The 18,591-nt window shown below is 39.7% G+C and overlaps 1 protein-coding gene across 1 annotated transcript in view; it reads right to left on the bottom strand.

The window, feature by feature from the left end:
• The window catches only part of TRHDE (thyrotropin releasing hormone degrading enzyme), a 640,581-nt gene that overhangs the window by 403,310 nt on the left and 218,680 nt on the right, over positions 1-18,591 (bottom strand). The window contains exon 3 of the mRNA XM_075209536.1: positions 5,056-5,182. Within this exon, the coding sequence (XP_075065637.1) occupies positions 5,056-5,182 (127 nt within the window). The remainder of the gene's footprint in view (positions 1-5,055; positions 5,183-18,591) is intronic.

The raw sequence follows: 18,591 nt of genomic DNA, 5'->3' as shown, positions 1-18,591 counted from the left end.
TTTGTGGCATACAAAAGATATCAGGGGATTGGAGGAAGAAGAACTCAATGGTACAATTGGCACAAGCGGAAATGAGGATGATATACTATCTAGACACACTCATTCCTAGGGGTCTCAATAAGGATTTCGAAACTAAATGGTTTCTTATGTAAATTAAGTCATCCGCTATGTGTAATAGACATGTTATTCTTAATTATGTATCTATCCCCGTATATATACACCTGTAGATTTGAGTAGATAGACTATATTTCTCCGATATTCTCTTGATCTATATGTTTATGTTTGCATATATATTATTGTATTTGATATGTACTATCTCTTCAAATTCAGGAGCTCTATTATCAGTAGGTGCTCTTGAACGACATAGACCGTATTTATTTATTATAGATATGTCTTCCCTACTTCATCGAATTATAGTTACGAGATATAGAGTATACCTAGACCCTCTGTTGATTCTACCTATGTTCGGTTTGGTAGACCATATGTGCAGATCCTGTGGGATTTGTTTTGATTAGTATATTTAATCTAATATCTACGTCCCTCCTTCACTTGTCATAAAGTATAACTGTAATTGTATCACTATTTCTGTTTATGTAATTAGAGTAGAGATACATATATAGATCTAGATCGAGATCGGGTCCGGTTTTTCCCATTCCTTAAAAGCAATAACTTGTAAAGATTGCTGTATTACAGTTTATGGATTGGTATGGAGACTGCCTATATTTAATATTTATTTTTAATAACCATAGAAAGATTTCTGACTGATCCATAGTTTACAAATGTTTAACAGAATGTATTAAGAATATATAAGCTGAATATATGTTGCGGGGAGTGCTTATAGCTAACATCTAACACCTGCGCACGGAACATCGATCAGCTTAAATAGACAGCAAGAACGTACCTCATACAAGCCTTGAGAAAGATTCAGTTTGAATCGAAACGCGTTGGCTAGAGGTTCAGGAGCGGGTGTCCCTCACCATATACCCTTATTCCTAAGAGTTGCAGGCGATTCTATGGATGTTTGATGTATTGCATATTTTTCATCTTATGCGGGTAAGGGCACATCAAATGAGGAGACTCGAGTGATTTTATTGCATTGAAAAGCATGTACGTGTTTGTATATTGAATAAACTGTTTTATGTTAAAGTTAATGCACTATTAGCATTTTCTTATATTCCCCCGCTTATTTATATACCCGACGGATTTCCACCAAGAGATACCGGTGATACCGGGGATATTTCAGCATATAACCATGAGAGGAATGAACGAGAAATTCTTACATTAGAGAAATCAGTGCAAAGTTCACAGGACTGTGAACCAGCGAGGAATTGGAGGGAGTGACCGTTCGCTAGGTGTTTCTTCTACCGGATGATTGGAGTGATCAGAATTGCAAGGATAAGAAGTCACCGCAAATATATCGTATTGAGCTGATAATTGAACCTACAGGACGACTATCGAGAAGTATTACATGCGAATGTACTACCTACGTCTGGTAAGTACATTTCCCTAAGGGGTTTCTCGTATATATCTGGACGGAACTAGATGAACACGGTATATGTTACCTTCCTACGCAGAGACACTATATTTAGAAGTCTTGCAAAACACTGGACTATGTGAAAGTTTATGTTATGCCTATATATGATATGCACATCTTATACGATAGGACTGAATATATATTATATTTGATTGATACTAGGCGCCAGGTGTGACGGATCTGTGGCCGTTATATATATTGTCCCATGCTAACCCCCTACCCATCTTCCCTGACGCCCATCTGGACTCACCCATTGTTTTCGCCAGGTCAGTCAGGTGCAGTCTCCCGCTGGTGGAGATCGCATAAGATTGACCGCTTCCTACACATTTGGGGGAAACATCCTCTACACCATTCGAAGAAATTCAGATAAAATGCCACTCTCCCCCACCACACAATTCAAATATTAGAAATTCAAAATTTTATACAATCCCAATCCTGATCTACATGACTTCGCACGTTCTCCTTCTTTGAATGAAACTGCTTATACTTTGCTGGATGCAGAGACAACATATCAATTTTGTATCGCATGCTGACCGCAACTTCTGACCAAACACTCAAATCTCATGAAGAAGCGTGGCAGCGCGACCTTGCCACCTCACTGGAAAGCGAGGAGTGGTCCATCATCCAACCACGTAGTGCTAAGGTCTCTATTAATGCGGGTGTACAGAAAAATTGTTATAAAATATATACACGTTGGTACTTGGTTCCAGAAATACTTCCCCATATGTACCCATCAGTTTTTGAGTGATGTTGGTGCCTTTGTGGAGCTCAGGGCACTTTCATGCACATTTGGTGGGAATGTCCTATTATACACACCTTTTGGGATCTTACCCTAGCTTTAGCTTGCCAGGTGACTGGTATTAGAGTACCCAAGAAACCTGTACAGATTTAATTAACCAACCCATCCCTGGGATCGACAAGCCTGCCAACTGGTTAATAGCATATATATACCAGGCGTCCAAACTGCTCATTGCACGTGCATGGAAGCAACCCACTCCACCTTCATAGACATAACTTTTTAATCGTATTTGGCTTGTTTCCTCCATTGAATATATCACTGCCCTTCTGAATGATTCTGTGCCTAAATTCCGTGAGGTGTGGAATCCGGGATTTCACACACACCATGCTCTAGTACCTGGTATTACCTGAGTGAAATGCCGATCTCCCCCCCCTCCCACCTTACCCAGTGTATATCCCCCCTACACTCCTACCCCCTCCATGCTCCTCTCTCCATAAAATATATAACCACTGCTATAACCACCGCTCCACGCTAATTGTTTTATTTACCTTCTGTACATGAGCCCGTTCTCTTCTTTGTTACCTGTCTGAATTTTTCTACTAAGTGCAACAGACTGTTGACTGGAAATTGAATTGGTAAACTCATGTAAAATCTCTTACAAAATAAATAGTTAAAATCAACATAGACTTTTCAAGACAGTTATAAACACTATTTCTAAGAAAATTACTGCACAGTAAATAATATATTGTTAAACCACTAGTACTACGCTGTCCAGGTGGTGCACATGGAAGTTATTTTCTGATTATTCAGTGCTGCTGTCTGCAAATGTTCCGCAAGATGATGGAAAGGGAGCTGATTACAAATCCTGATACATGAGGGATTTGTGGTGTGTCCTTTATTTTGGCTCTTCAGTGTGGACAGTGTGCTCCCCAAAATCAAATATGTCCTTCAGTTTCTTACTGTGAGATACACTTTACTCCAATGGGTTGAGTGTGTTTGATGCAGTAGCTGCAGCTGTAAGCTGTGGTGTGAGTGCTTGCAGCTGAACTACTAGGCCTGCATCTAGTGCTTGCAGAAGTGAGGGCTGGGGCTTCTGTTGCTGGATGTGCAAAGACTGAACTAATTGCTGAAGCTGTTGCCCCTGAAGGCTTTGTAAAATCTGAGCCACTGCAGCAAGGGTATCTGTATTGGTATTTATTTACATATAGTCAATGGATACTCGTTAGTTATTAATATGTACTGCAAGACATTTGAGGCATAAAAGTTATGCTAATTCTTGCTACTGTGATTAACCTGTACTTTACACACTTGTGTTATCAGTCAGGGGTGTAAATTTAAAGGTCAGAGTCTGTGAAAAATATATGTTTACAGACCTTTTTGTATTTCTTTCAGCAAGAAATTCTCCTTTCACACTGTCACTCTCTGTCAACATATGCAGCCTGCGTCAGCATTTTCACTGCACTTCACTTTTCTCTCTGTCACCTCAGTTCCCAATAAAAACAAAACAGGCTCTCCTCCTCAGAGACTCCACACTTTCTCCTGAACAGCTCCGTCCAACTGTCCGAAAAGTCATAGTTAAAAAAACCAACAGCTGCTTCCAACTGCCTCAGGGGTCAAAGTTCAAAAACCAACAGCTCCTTCCAACTGCTTCAGGGGTCATCAGTTCACTTTTAACCGCCTCCCCTTTTAATTCTATGCATCATCTAGCAGCACTGTCTGGCTCCAACATCACCACTACATATGCGAAAGAATTAAAAGTCACCCAAAAATGTGCACGAGCAGTGGCAACACACATCAACCTCCCCAATGTAAACACCAGAGGTACTTAGCGTTTGGCTAGGGTATCACATTTTTAGCTACTTACCATTTGTTTCTGGCACTGTTCATAGATCTGAATATTGGGCCTGATTCATTAGGGAAGGTTAAGTAAAAAAAAATGAGTAAGTATCTCCTGGTCAAAACCATGTTACAATGCAAGGGGTGCAAATTAGTTTATTATTTTGCACATAAGTTAAATACTGACTGTTTTTTCATGTAGCACACAAATACTTGATAGCTTATTTGTACACTGAAATTTAAAGTTGATATCTGTGTGCTACATGAAAAAACAGACAGTATTTAACTTATGTGCAAAATAGAAAACTAATTTGCACCCCTTGCATTGTAACATGGTTTTGTCCAGGAGACTACTTGCTCAATTTTTTTACTTAACATTCCTTAATGAATCAGGCCCATTGTCAGCAAATGAAAGATTGACGTGTTGTCTAATTGCTTTATTCTGTGTTGCACTTATGCTACAACACTAACTATGTTTAGTAGAATAAATGTGAAAAAAATACACATGACTGCTGTACATATATGAAGGCTTAACGCTGTTGCAATTTCAAAACAAATTATTTATATTGATTTATATTTGCTTTAACATTAGATATCAAGCAGTGAATATGTAGCACAATTTGTTTACAAAATGTGATGTGTTCGTCCATGTTGACATTACAGCTTTATATGTATGTATCTGTTTATGTGTATAAAATATTAGATTACAAGAATTTCAGTGTGTATAACTGTTTAATAAAGTAAATTATTGCAGAATCATTCATCTCCATTACCTTTCTTCTGTTGTGTTTGCCAATATGCGAATTGGTACAGAAGTGTAGTAATCTTCATTATAATGGTATGCAAACACAGAACAGTATATCACTACAGAAATAAAATATTGGATAGCATAACACTGTAGAAAGAAAATGAAAAGCAGTAAAAATATTCATTTGTTTTCCCTTACCTAATTTTGGCAAGGAATATGCAACCTTGAAGTAATCCTCATAGAATTCCAAAAGTCTTTTTGTGATATTAAGGGCATAGTCCCCGGACCCTCTTCTGACTGCATCAGGCCGCGCATATAATCTAACCTGAAAAGAAAATAGACCACCAGTTAAGACTACTTTTTACTCCTTGAGTGTCGAGTAACAGTAGATGAAACCAGAGTGTTGAGAAACTTATGTGAATGGCACAAAGCTTTGCTGTTATTAAAACCAACATGATTCATCCCACACAGCACTGTAATAAAATGTTTTTTTCCTCATTTCCAAAAATGATTTATGCCATCTTACAGTCAAGAAAATATTTCAAATGAATTACTCACATGTGTTAGCAAAAGATATGATGCTACACTGTATTAGCAAAATGGATGTCAAATTTATATGCAGGTAGGATGTACTGCAACACTCAAAACGGAGGAATTTATTACTGAGCTTTTTTCTTCTTCTAATGCTTAAAAATAATACTTGTCAGGATAGAAAACTACTGCACAAACCTTCTGATATTTTCCTTGTGCATTTTATTCTTACAGAGCTACACTCTACCGTGAAAGAACTCACCATCAATAAGCGTGTTTAAGTTACTGTGTTATCTCACCAGACAATAAATATTGCTGATCTACGTCTGCTATGCACATTGCTTAATATCCATTTTTTCTGCATTTGGATTTTAACTTAAACCTCTGTCATAAAAATTCATACTAAAAATTATTATTTAAATTATGAATTATGTATATAGCACTGACATAAGATTTCAGTCACAAGCCAACATAAGAACTTTAATAATAATACGTTTACATAAAAGTGCCTTAAAATATGCTTAAAAGAGATAGTATCAATAAATGAAGCAATACTATTGCTACTACTTAAATGACTGCTATTACTGCCATCTTCATGAACATATTTTGTGCACATTGGGGGTCAAATAAAAAAGGTACTCAATTGAAATGCACTAGACCAGGCCTGTCCAACCTGCGGCCCTCCAGATGTTTGTGAAACTACAAGTCCCAGCATGCCCTTCCAGCTATCAACTGGTTGTCTACCAGCAAAGCATGCTGGGGCTTGTAGTTTCACAACACCTGGAGGGCCGCAGGTTGGAAAGGCCTGCACTAGACTCTCACAAAATAAGCCCAATTATATTTCCAAAAAAAAAGCTATTTATTTTCAATTATCTTTATGATAATGTAAAATTCAATCCCCATCCATATGTGTGTGATAATTGAGTTGCACAAATTAAATTTAAAGCTGCATTACAACCGAGTAAAATATTTTACTAAGGTGTTCCTCCTCTGTTCTTCTTACAGCACTACTAAAAACCAGGGGGGTGGGGGGGAATTGGGGGCGTGGGAGTGGGGAAAAGAGTAAGGCCAATCACAATAATGAGATGATTGATGGAGTCAATAATAAGCTAAGACTAGGCCAATTTCAAAGTCCAGGAGGAAGTATTTATTTTTGTGCATTATGTATTAAAGTATGAAGTCTGCATTGTGGTACACGTTGTATCTTTATCTTAAGAATCACTAAGCCTTATATGCATGCCACCCTACATAAATGAGTAATTAATAATATTTACATATATATGTAGAAGTTCTCATTTTAGCAGAACCTGACGATGAGATGCTTATTGTTTGTGCTTGCAATGGAGCTGAGTGGAAACTATTGTTGATTGTTATTGCATTTTCAAGTCTATTGATTTATTTTTTAGTTTTCTTTATTTAACCAGAGACCCTTTCATAAGACATGCTATCAATTCTCCTCTATTGCTAGCACTACTAAATTGAGTGTAAACTGACTTGTTAGCTTCTATTAGATTAAGTATGCATCTGAATGTTTGCTATACATTTTGGACTGGTAGAATGGGAGATCATAAAACACAATTAAGATATTATGATAGTTATGCCATTGCCTTGTGTACGAGTCAATGATTAAACAAATAATTATATTGTTGTCCACATTCTGTAGTAGATTTATAAAGAAACTTTAAAAAACCTAGTTGATCTACTTGTTTTTTTTTTAAGAAATCAGTTAATAGGCCTTTGGGTAAATGTATGAACCTCCGGATTCTTCAACTCCGGCGAGTTCAGCGTCTTCAGCGCTTAAATTTAAAGCGGCGCTGCCTTGTAAAGGGAAGTTTCCCTTTACAAGACAGCGCCGCTTTAAATTTAAGCGCTGAAGACGCTGAACTCGCCGGAGTTGAAGAATCCGGAGGTTCATACATTTACCCCCTGGAGTCTTAAATATACCCAATACAAAGACTGTGGGGTAAAATGTACTAAGTACCGATTCTAGCAAATAGACGATATTCGGCGACTTTGCCGGCATAATTTAAAATGACAATGTGTTTAAATGCAAAAACATGTTAAATAAATGAATATATACATAATTTTAAAAAAGTCAGCACTGTCAGCCATTAACTTGCCTGTACATGCTGCACTTATGGAAATACAAATCACATCATTTGCTGGCAATTGTGGAATCACAAGCACATGGATGCTCTGCCATCCAGGCTATGCTCTACAAGTTCCACAATAGAATTTCATTGCTTTCTTGTCTTTGAAGTTAGTACCTTTCAGTCAATCACAAGTGGCCAGCATATAAACATTAATTGTGATTGGCTGAGAATTTTCAGAGTAATTTCTATGAGCAATGCATTTCTGCTTTCTGCTCCTATGATGAATTAAGGGTTTATGGATGATTTTGACTATTGAACACAATTTTTGATAGATTACAGTTAGAGATGAGCGCACTCTTATTTATGAAATCCGAGCCCACCCGAACGTTGCTGATCCGAGTCGGATCCGAGTCGGATCCGAGACAGATCCGGGTATTGGCGCCAAATTCAAATCTAAAACTGAGGCTCTGACTCATAATCCCGTTGTCGGATCTCGCGATACTCGGATCCTATAAATTCCCCGCTAGTCGCCGCCATCTTCACTCGGGCATTGATCAGGGTAGAGGGAGGGTGTGTTAGGTGGTCCTCTGTCCTGCTATATCTCGTGCTGTTCAGTTAAGTGCTGTGCTGTGCTGTGCTGTGCTGTGCTCAGTCCAGTGGTGCTGTGTCCTGTGCTCTGTCCTTCTGAGGTCAGTGGTGCTGCTGGGTCCTGTGCTGTGTCCTGTTCAGTCCAGTGGTGCTGTGTCCTGTGCTCTGTGCTTCTAAGGGCATAGTTATTTCCCCATTATTCCCAAGTTTTTAAAAAATAAAAAAAAAGTTATAAAAAAATAAAAATACAATTTTTAAAAAAAATATATAATTATAACCAAATTTGCAAAACCAATCCAGCAGTATAAGCCCATTGGTACTGCAATATTACCAAGTTCACACATTCAGCAGTAAAAGTCCAGTGGTACTGCAATATTACAAAGTTCACACATTCTGCAGTATCAGTCCAGTGGTGCTGTGTCCTGTGCTCTGTCCTGCTGAGTTCAGTAGTGCTGCTGGGTCCTGTGCTGTGTCCTGTTCAGTCCAGTGGTGCTGTGTCCTGTGCTCTGTGCTTCTAAGGGCATAGTTATTTCCCCATTATTCCCAAGTTTTTAAAAAATAAAAAAAAAGTTATAAAAAATATTAAAAAAAAAAAAAAAAAGTAATTATAACCAAATTTGCAAAACCAATCCAGCAGTATAAGTCCATTGGTACTGCAATATTACCAAGTTCACACATTCTGCAGTATCTTGTGCTACATATAATGGAGACCAAAAATTTGGAGGATAAAGTAGGGAAAGATCAAGACCCACTTCCTCCTAATGCTGAAGCTGCTGCCACTAGTCATGACATAGACGATGAAATGCCATCAACGTCGTCTTCCAAGCCCGATGCCCAATCTCGTAGTACAGGGCATGTAAAATCCAAAAAGCCCAAGTTAAGAAAAAGTAGCAAAAAGAGAAACTTAAAATCATCTGAGGAGAAACGTAAAGTTGCCAATATGCCATTTACGACACGGAGTGGCAAGGAACGGCTTAGGCCCTGGCCCGTGTTCATGTCATGACTAGTGGTTCAGCTTCACCCACGGATCTTATCCCTCCTCCTCCTCCCCCCCCCCTACAAAAAATTGAAGAGAGTTATGCTGTCAGCAACAAAACAGCAAATAACTCTGCCTTCTAAAGAGAAATTATCACAAATCCTCAAGGCGAGTCCAAGGGTGTTGGTGGTTGTCAAGCCTGACCTTCCCATCACTGTACGGGAAGAGGTGGCTCGGGAGGAGCCTATTGATGATGTAGCTGGCGCTGTGGAGGAACTTGATGATGAGGATGGTGATGTGGTTATTGTAAATGAGGCACCAGGGGGGGAAACAGCTGATGTCCATGGGATGAAAAAGCCCATCGTCATGCCTGGTCAGAAGACCAAAAAATGCACCTCTTCGGTCTGGAGTTATTTTTATCCAAATCCAGACAACCAATGTATGGCCATATGTAGCTTATGAAAAGCTCAAATAAGCAGGGGTAAGGATCTTGCCCACCTAGGAACATCCTCCCTTATACGTCACCTGAATAACCTTCATAGTTCAGTGGTTAGTTCAGGAACTGGTGCTAGGACCCTCATCGGTACAGGGACACCTAAATCCCGTGGTCCAGTTGGATACACACCAGCAACACCCTCCTCATCAATTTCCTCCACAATCTCCATCAGATTCAGTCCTGCAGCCCAAGTCAGCAGCCAGACTGAGTCCTCCTCAATACGGGATTCATCCGAGGAATCCTGCAGCGGTACGCCTACTACTGCCACTGCTGCTGTTGCTGCTGTTAGTCGGTCATCTTCCCAGAGGGGAAGTCATAAGACCGCTAAGTCTTTCACAAAACAATTGACCGTCCAACAGTCGTTTGCCATGACCACAAAATACTATAGTAGTCACCCTATTGCAAAGCGTATAACTGCGGCTGTAACTGCAATGTTGGTGTTAGACGTGCGCCCGGTGTCCGCCATCAGTGGAGTGGGATTTAGAGGGTTGATGGAGGTATTGTGTCCCCGGTACCAAATCCCGTCGAGATTCCACTTCACTAGGCAGGCGATACCAAAAATGTACAGAGAAGTACGATCAAGTGTCCTCAGTGCTCTAAAAAATGCGGTTGTACCCACTGTCCACTTAACCACGGACATGTGGACAAGTGGTTCTGGGCAAACGAAGGACTATATGACTGTGACAGCCCACTGGGTAGATGCATCCCCTTCCGCAGCAACAGCAACAGCTGCATCAGTAGCAGCATCTACAAAATGGCTGCTCGTGCAAAGGCAGGCAACATTGTGTATTACAGGCTTTAATAAGAGGCACAACGCTGACAACATATTAGAGAAACTGAGGGAAATTATCTCCCAGTGGCTTACCCCACTTAGACTCTCATGGGGATTTGTGGTGTCAGACAATGCCAGTAACATTGTGCGGGCATTAAATATGGGCAATTTCCAGCACGTCCCATGTTTTGCCCACACCATTAATTTGGTGGTGCAGCATTACCTCAAGAGTGACAGGGGTGTGCAGGAGATGCTTGCGGTGGCGCGCAAAATTGCTGGACACTTTCGTCATTCAGCCAGTGCCTACCGCAGACTAGAGGCACATCAAAAAAGCATGAACCTGCCCTGCCATCACCTCAAACAAGAGGTTGTGATGCGCTGGAACTCCACCCTCTATATGCTGCAGAGGATGGAGGAGCAGCAAAAGGCCATTCAGGCCTACACAGCCACCTACGACATAGGCAAAGGAATGGGGATGCGCCTCAGTCAAGCGCAGTGGAGACTGATTTCCGTGTTGTGCAAGGTTCTGCAGCCATTTGAACTTGCCACACGAGAAGTCAGTTCCGACACTGCCAGCTTGAGTCAGGTCATTCCCCTGATCAGGCTGTTGCAGAAGCAGCTGGAGAAAGTGAGGGAGGAGCTGGTAAGCCATTGCGATTACACCAAGCATGTAGCTCTTGTGGATGTAGCCCTTCGTACGCTTTGCCAGGATCCGAGGGTGGTCACTCTTTTAAAGTCAGAGGAATACATTCTGGCCACCGTGCTCGATCCTCGGTTTAAAGCGTATGTTGTGTCTCTGTTTCCGGCGGACACAAGTCTACAGCGGTGCAAAGACCTGCTGGTCAGGAGATTGTCCTCTGAAGAGGACCGTGACATGCCAACAGCTCCACCCTCATTTTCTTCCACATCTATGGCTGCGAGGAAAAAGCTCAGTTTTCCCAAAAGAGGCGCTAGCGGGGATGCTGATAACATCTGGTCCGGACTGAAGGACCTGCCAACCATTGCAGACATGTCTACTCTCGCCGCATTGGATGCTGTCACAATAGAAAAAATTGTGGATGATTACTTTGCTGACACCATTCAAGTAGACATGTCAGACAGCCCATATTGTTACTGGCAGGAAAAGAAGGCAGTTTGGAAGCCCCTGTACAAACTGGCTCTATTTTACCTGAGTTGTCCCCCCTCCAGTGTGTACTCGGAAAGAGTTTTTAGTGCAGCGGGGAACCTGGTCAGTTAGCGGCGAAGGAGGTTGCTTCCTCATAACGTTGAAAAAATGATGTTTATAAAAATGAATAATCAATTCCTCAATGAAGTACAGCACTGCCCTCCAGATAGTACAGAGGGACCTGTGGTTTTGGAGTCCAGCGGGGACAAATTGATAATGTGTGAGGAGGAGGAAGTACACACTGTAGGGGGAGAGGAATCAGAGGTTGAGGATGAGGACGACATCTTGCCTCAGTGGAGCCTGTTTAGTCTGTACAGGGAGAGATGAATAGCTTTTTTGGTGTGGGGGCCCAAACAAACCAATCATTTCAGCCAAAGTTGTTTGGTAGGCCCTGTCACTGAAATGATTGGTTTGTTAAAGTGTGCATGTCCTATTTCAACAACATAAGGGTGGGTGTGAGGGCCCAAGGACAATTCCATCTTGGAACTTTTTTTTTTGCATTATATGACCATTCAACAGTCGTTTGCCATGTTCAAAAAGTAAAACCAAATTTAAACAAATTCAAGAAATTAAACCAAAAGTAAAATGCCCTGTCATAATTTAAAACAAGAGGTATTGACGTGCTCTAAAACTACTGTATTGTTGTTTATATTTTATAAACACTACACTTGAAAGCTTGAGTCTTTCAATGAAAAAGTAACTGTCCATTGCACGAATATTTGCAACAGGGACAATTTTAGGGTTAAGAAAGTCAACTAATAACACTTCGACGCTGTCTGTCTTTATAAACACTACACTTGGAAGTTGGAGGAGGTATTGTGGCCCCGGCACCAAATTTACTACCGGGGCCACTCTACTGTGCAGTCCATATTTAGGTGTATCAGATATTAAACAACGGTGACAGTTGATGCCCAATTTTTTAATTATATTGTTGGCGCTGTAAAAAATTGTGTTCCGGGCACACCACACTACGCAGTCCATACCCTTTTTTGGTGGAATTCTGACCCGTGGAGGGTTTTTTAATTATATTGTGGCCTCGATACCAAATTGTGTACCGGGGCCACCACACTACGCAGTCAAGATAGATAGATGCGTATCATAGATAAAGTACATTCAGTGTTGTGGGGCAAATTGAAAAATATTCAAAATGCACTGACATTATCAAAAACAAGAGGTTTTCACACGCTGAAACTCCAACATGTATATGATGGAGAGGATGGAGGAGCAGCCGTATGTGCAGTGTAATGCAGACCTGTTGAAGGTTTTTTATATATTTTTTATAGCAGTGCCCAGTGCCCACTACTCTACGCAGTCCAGATACTACTTTTGGGTGTAATTCAGACCTGTTGAAGGTTTTCTATATATTTTATTATGGTGCCCAGTGCCCACTACTCTACGCAGTCCAGATACTATTTTTGGGTGTAATTCTGACCTGTTGAAGTTTTTCTATATATTATATTGTGGTGGCCAGTGGCCAGTCCTCTATGCAGTCCAGATACTATTTTTGGGTGTAATGCAGACCTGTTGAAGGTTTTCTATATATTTTTTATTGTGGTGCCCAGTGCCCACTACTCTACGCAGTCCAGATACTATTTTTGGGTGTAATTCAGACCTGTTGAAGGTTTTCTATATATTATATTGTGGTGGCCAGTGGCCAGTCCTCTACGCAGTCCAGATACAATTTTTGGGTGTAATTCTGACCTGTTGAAGGTTTTCTCTATAATATATTGTGGTGGCCAGTGGCCAGTCCTCTACGCAGTCCAGATACTATTTTTGGGTGTAATTCAGACCAGTTGATGGGTTTTTAATTGTATTGTGGGGAACACTCCTCTACGCAGTCCAGAAAGATACCTCGTTGCAACGTTTTGTACTAAAAAAAAAAAATTATTGTGAGGTGTTAGGTGTTCAGAATAGCCTTTAAATTAGTGGAAATTATTGTTATTGAATGTTATTGAGGTTAATAATAGCGTAGGAGTGAAAATAAGCCCAAAAACTTGATTTTTACACTTTTTAGTTTTTTTTCAAAAAAAATCCAAATCCAAAACCTTAAATCCGAACCAAAACGTTTCGGCAGGTGTTTTGCAAAACAAATCCGAACCCAAAACATCGAGAAAATCTGGATCCAAAACACAAAACACGAGACCTTAAAAGTCACCGGTGCACATCCCTAATTACAGTACATTCTCCCACCTTCCCCTCATGTACCTTATTATCACAAAACTGGGTACCAGCCAATGGGTAGAACATCAAGCTCACACAAAATATGTAACTGTAAGCAAGCCAAGTACTCAGAAAACACAACAAACAAAGTTTAAATCAATACACTAAGTAGCAATCAATATTTCAACACAGGTTTTAATCTCTTAATCTGTACATCTGGTGTCACTGATTTATAACTCTCAGCTAACACTAGAAATTTGCAGCCTCAGATCCTATGATCTCAATACTTTTTAGGCGTAATACAGTTATCTGAAAATCATCTTTACTGGTGTACAAGTCCTTAGCTCCCCCTGTGTATAATCTTTTAGCAATCTCTCTTGTTCCGCAGTCTCTACTCTGTCACACTTATCCACAGCAGGACACACTCCTTTTTTGTTCTTTTTTCCAATCATTCTCTAGTTGTCATCTGAGTTGAGGAACAGTGAAAACTATGAAATTATTTGTTACCACTTTTGTTTGAAGGCTGATTTGAGTAATGATTTGAGTTGAGTCACTTCCCATTCTCCTCTATTCTGATTCTGAGGTATCTGGCTTAGTACCTTTGGGAATAAAAGTTATTTAAAAAACCCACAATGGATTCATCTTCTGAGATTATGTGTCCTCTTTCCCTTCACACCTTTTTTAATGTAATCTGTGTTATACAGACCTATACTTTGTTGAATTAACTGGAAATCAGAAATATGAAGGAGAACCATGGTTAAAACTGTGCTGATGTAGCTCTATGGATGGAAATCTAAGCACCAATTCAATTAGGTTTTGGTTGAGCTCCTGGTATGGACAAAAAAATAGTACTATCTTCAGTAGCCACCTTAGTAATAAAAAAAAGTGAGCTGGGCAAGCTAAGTCTGGTTCTATGGATGGATGGTACCCTATTTAGTCACAAAAACAAAAGAAAACCAACAGTGATTTAAAAAAATATATAGTCATTCAGGGAGTATATTTACTAAATTGTGGGTTTGAAAAAGTGGAGTTGTTGCCTATAGCAACCAATCAGATTCTAGTTGTCATTTGTAGTACATTCTACGGTTTAGTAAATATACCACCAGGAGTCTTCTTTGTAAAGTGACAATTTACACTGATACCTGTTTTTGTCTGAAAAACAAAGGAAAATATAAAGCTGTGCGAGTTACAAAGTTAATCCACCATTATGCGTTATGGTGTGATTCAACTCTTGTTTAAGAGCAGAAAAAACACTGCAATGTGCTGCACTAGCCCCACATGTTCCATAATATTACTATGGAAGTTACTGCTTGTAGTGTAGTTGGCGTGCTTAGTTACTGTCACCTGATCTCATTTCCAACCTCCTAACATGCTTTGCCGTGCATTTACTTGCTAAAAAATTAATTACTAAAAATTTAGCACATTTTAGAGAATTAATATCAAGGCCCGGTGCATGTCTTGCAGAGCATAGTCTATGTAGAGTCCATTCAAGTGCACTCCCCTAACTTACACATTGTATACTTGCACATGGAGTCATGATACACAATATAATTAGTGCCACTTGTGGATCTTTCAAAATGTGTCAGTCAGTAATGATTACACCTGTGCTTGGAAAACACTACACTAAATGATACTTTTTGACAAGATATTTAAACAATCAAGAGTGGGTTAAAATTGAGAATAATTTCATGTGTTTTGTTTATTTTTTTTGTAATACACTAAAGTGCTTTTTAGATATTTATATTGACCAGAAACCATCACAAATGGTTTCAAATAATTTTAAGTATGTGTCTTGGTTCATCTAGGCAAACATTTTCACAACTACACAACTAATGTACGCGATTCACCCTTACTTTCAGGCATTATATAAATTATAAATTATATTTCATCTGACCTACATATTGGGAGAAAAACAAAAATGTCTAAATGAAACAGGTGTCTGGGTAATATGACTGTAAGCCATGGTAATGTTTGCACTTGTTCAAGATTGATCTTCACCTTCAAAACTGCAGTGATCACGCACATGATGCCGATGTGCAGACAGACCTTAATGAAGTTAGCCTGCACCTTTGTATACACAGACTTGTAATTTATATGTGGCAACAACAGCATCTCTTTTTTAGAAAATTATATATATATATATATATATATATATATATATATATATATATATATATATATATATATATATATATATATGTTAATGATTTTAAATGGAGATAGATAAAAATCACTGAAATACTAATCATTTTGGTTCCAGGACGAGCAAATAATAAGACATTTCTTATTTCAGTTTCCTAGTTTCATATCAGTGGTGTGTGATATTCCACAAAGAGAGGAAAACAGAGTATAGCAAATTTGCTAGTTATTTTGCTACATATATTTCTAGTATGTTACTTTAGTTTCTAGACTAATATTTTGTATCTAAATACTTTGTTTAGTATCGAAATTGTCTTACAAATAAGAGATTAAGCAGATATGCTACAGAAGAGAGAGTGAACTAAATGGTGTATAACTGAAATGCATGTGAAGATAACACTGGTGTATATGGTAACTTGCATACATTTTATCAGCTTGCTTAAGGAAATACTATCCACATTGCTGACTCTCATTCACAACTTTTTAATTTACAGCAAGACTGCAATTCATATGCTAAGCTTACACTATGCACAGCTCTGAACTCTATATTGTAATGATAAAAAAAACATATCATGGTAGGATTCCAGGGCTTTAGGTAGCAGTGGGTAAGGTACTTGGAAGAAAGGTTCTAAGGCATATTATGTAGGAGAGCAGAAACCTCTGCTAAGTGGTGCATGCGCTGGACAGCACATGCTCAGAAGAGGCTCCCCACTCTGCTTTCTTTTGCTATGGGACCTGTTTCTATGGGTCTGGACCCCACAGACTTAATGTTTCAACACTTAGCCTGCGAGGTCCAGACATTGCTGCTTTAAATTACCATACATGTAAGTCGCGCACACGTCACACTGAAGTGCCGGAGGGCTGTCCAGTCGGAATCACTGCCTGTCAGCCTGAGGTGCCATCGGACATCTGCCTCTTCGTCTTTCAGGTAAGTCTGCTTCTATTTAGTTTGTCTTTTTCTGCCATCGTTTTTTTGTTGTAGGTATAACACTTGTCAGAATGGTCGTAATCGGTGATACTATTACCACCGGTTTCTATACCAATCAGTGTCCCATCTGTTTGGACTTTGTGTGTTTTCCCCATCTTTGCGTGGGTTTTCTCCAGGTGTTCCGGTTTCTTCCCACACTCCAAAGACATACTGGTAGGTTAATTGGCTTCTGTTGAAATTAATCCTGGTGAATGTATGTGTCAGTGTGCTAGGGACTATAGATTATAAGGTCCACTGAGAGAGATTCTGATGTGAATGTGTAAATATTGTCTGTAAATAATATGTAGCTGATATATGAATACCTGTTAATAAATAAATAAATAAAATAATAATGATTTCCCTGGACAAATGAAATTACAACATTAGAGGTTTGGGGAACAATTGATACATAAAGACTTTGATAGCTCATGGTGAGGAAAGTGTGTGTGGCTGCCGTAAAGTAGAAGCATTATCAGCCACCAATATTAAAGCATTCATCGGTGGCTGGCATTTTTGTGTGGCTACTGGTGGTGTGGTATGGTTGTAGTGAACAGAGACAATGGGAGCTGGAGACAGGAAATATGAACTAATCACTGTAGAAATATTAAGACAGACAACTGTGGGCTATCATAACTGTTATTCACCATTTATATTAACATTACTGCAGAAGGCTGTCGCTTTTGTGATGCATGGTTACTCTTATGGTTATCCACCAGTTGGTGTTTGGCATCATGCTCACTGCTGGACACAGAACTATGGTACTTAATTCCCATGTTCACAGAAATATTTGCAGCAGCTGTTGCCACCAAGAGGCTGCAGATCACACCAAAGGAAAAACAGAGATGCTATCATCAATGACAGGTACTCACCTGGTCTAGCAGCTGAATCGAGAATTCTAGTAGACCTTTTAAATACTCTGTAACTTCCCACTGCCTTCATTAATTTTTAACTTTTTTATATGGGAGAAGATGACGATAAGGGACGATAAGGGAGGTAAGGCAGAGCAGGACCCTCTTAAGAACATCTTGGGCCCCCGGGCACAGCAGTGCACCGGGGCCCCTATATATACAAAAAAATAAAATGATTATATATATGGGCCCTGCAGCCCAGGGGGGCCCGTCGGAGGCAGCAAAAAAAAAAAAAACCTGAAAAAAAAAAAGACAATACTTACCTTGCGGTTAGCTGGCGATCCGGCTCCCTCCATGGTCTCCTCCTCCATCGCGCTACGCAATGGATGTTTGGGGCGGGCGTGATGACGTCACGCCCGACATGCACTGCGAGCGCCGTACGGAGGAGGAGACCATGGAGGGAGCCGGATCGCCAGCTGACCGCATGGTAAGTATTGTCTTTTTTTTTTTCCAGGTTTTTTTTTTTTTGCTGCCTCCAACGGGCCCCCCTGGGCTGCAGGGCCCCCGGGCACCTGCCCATTGTGCCCAATAGGAAAGACGGCCCTGAGGCAGAGCTGATCTAAAGTGCAGTCATCTAACATGAGATGAAATTATATAAGCATACAATTGAACCTGTATGTTTGTATTTATTGTACTGCTGAAAAAAGGTGCTACTATTAAAATTTATTTCTGGAAAGGCCTATTGGACTACTTCAACTTCCCCTCAATTGCTAAAATTTTCCACACAATGTATAAATCATTATCTATACATGAACAGTTAGAAAAACAATAGTAAAAATAAATATTGATATATTATTTTAATAAATCGCTTCAAGGAAAATACAAAAAAACTTTGGCAAATTTTGTGGTTTTTTTTGTGTTCTCTATTTTATATCTTAAGTGTATACCAACCCTTTTTATAGCAATATCTGACCAAACAGATGCATGCAGGAATAAGAA

Source organism: Mixophyes fleayi, chromosome 4 (genome assembly GCF_038048845.1).
Source record: "Mixophyes fleayi isolate aMixFle1 chromosome 4, aMixFle1.hap1, whole genome shotgun sequence".
NCBI lineage: Eukaryota > Metazoa > Chordata > Amphibia > Anura > Limnodynastidae > Mixophyes > Mixophyes fleayi.
Note: the sequence above shows the minus strand (reverse complement) of the source record. Positions and strands in the feature narration are given on the sequence as shown.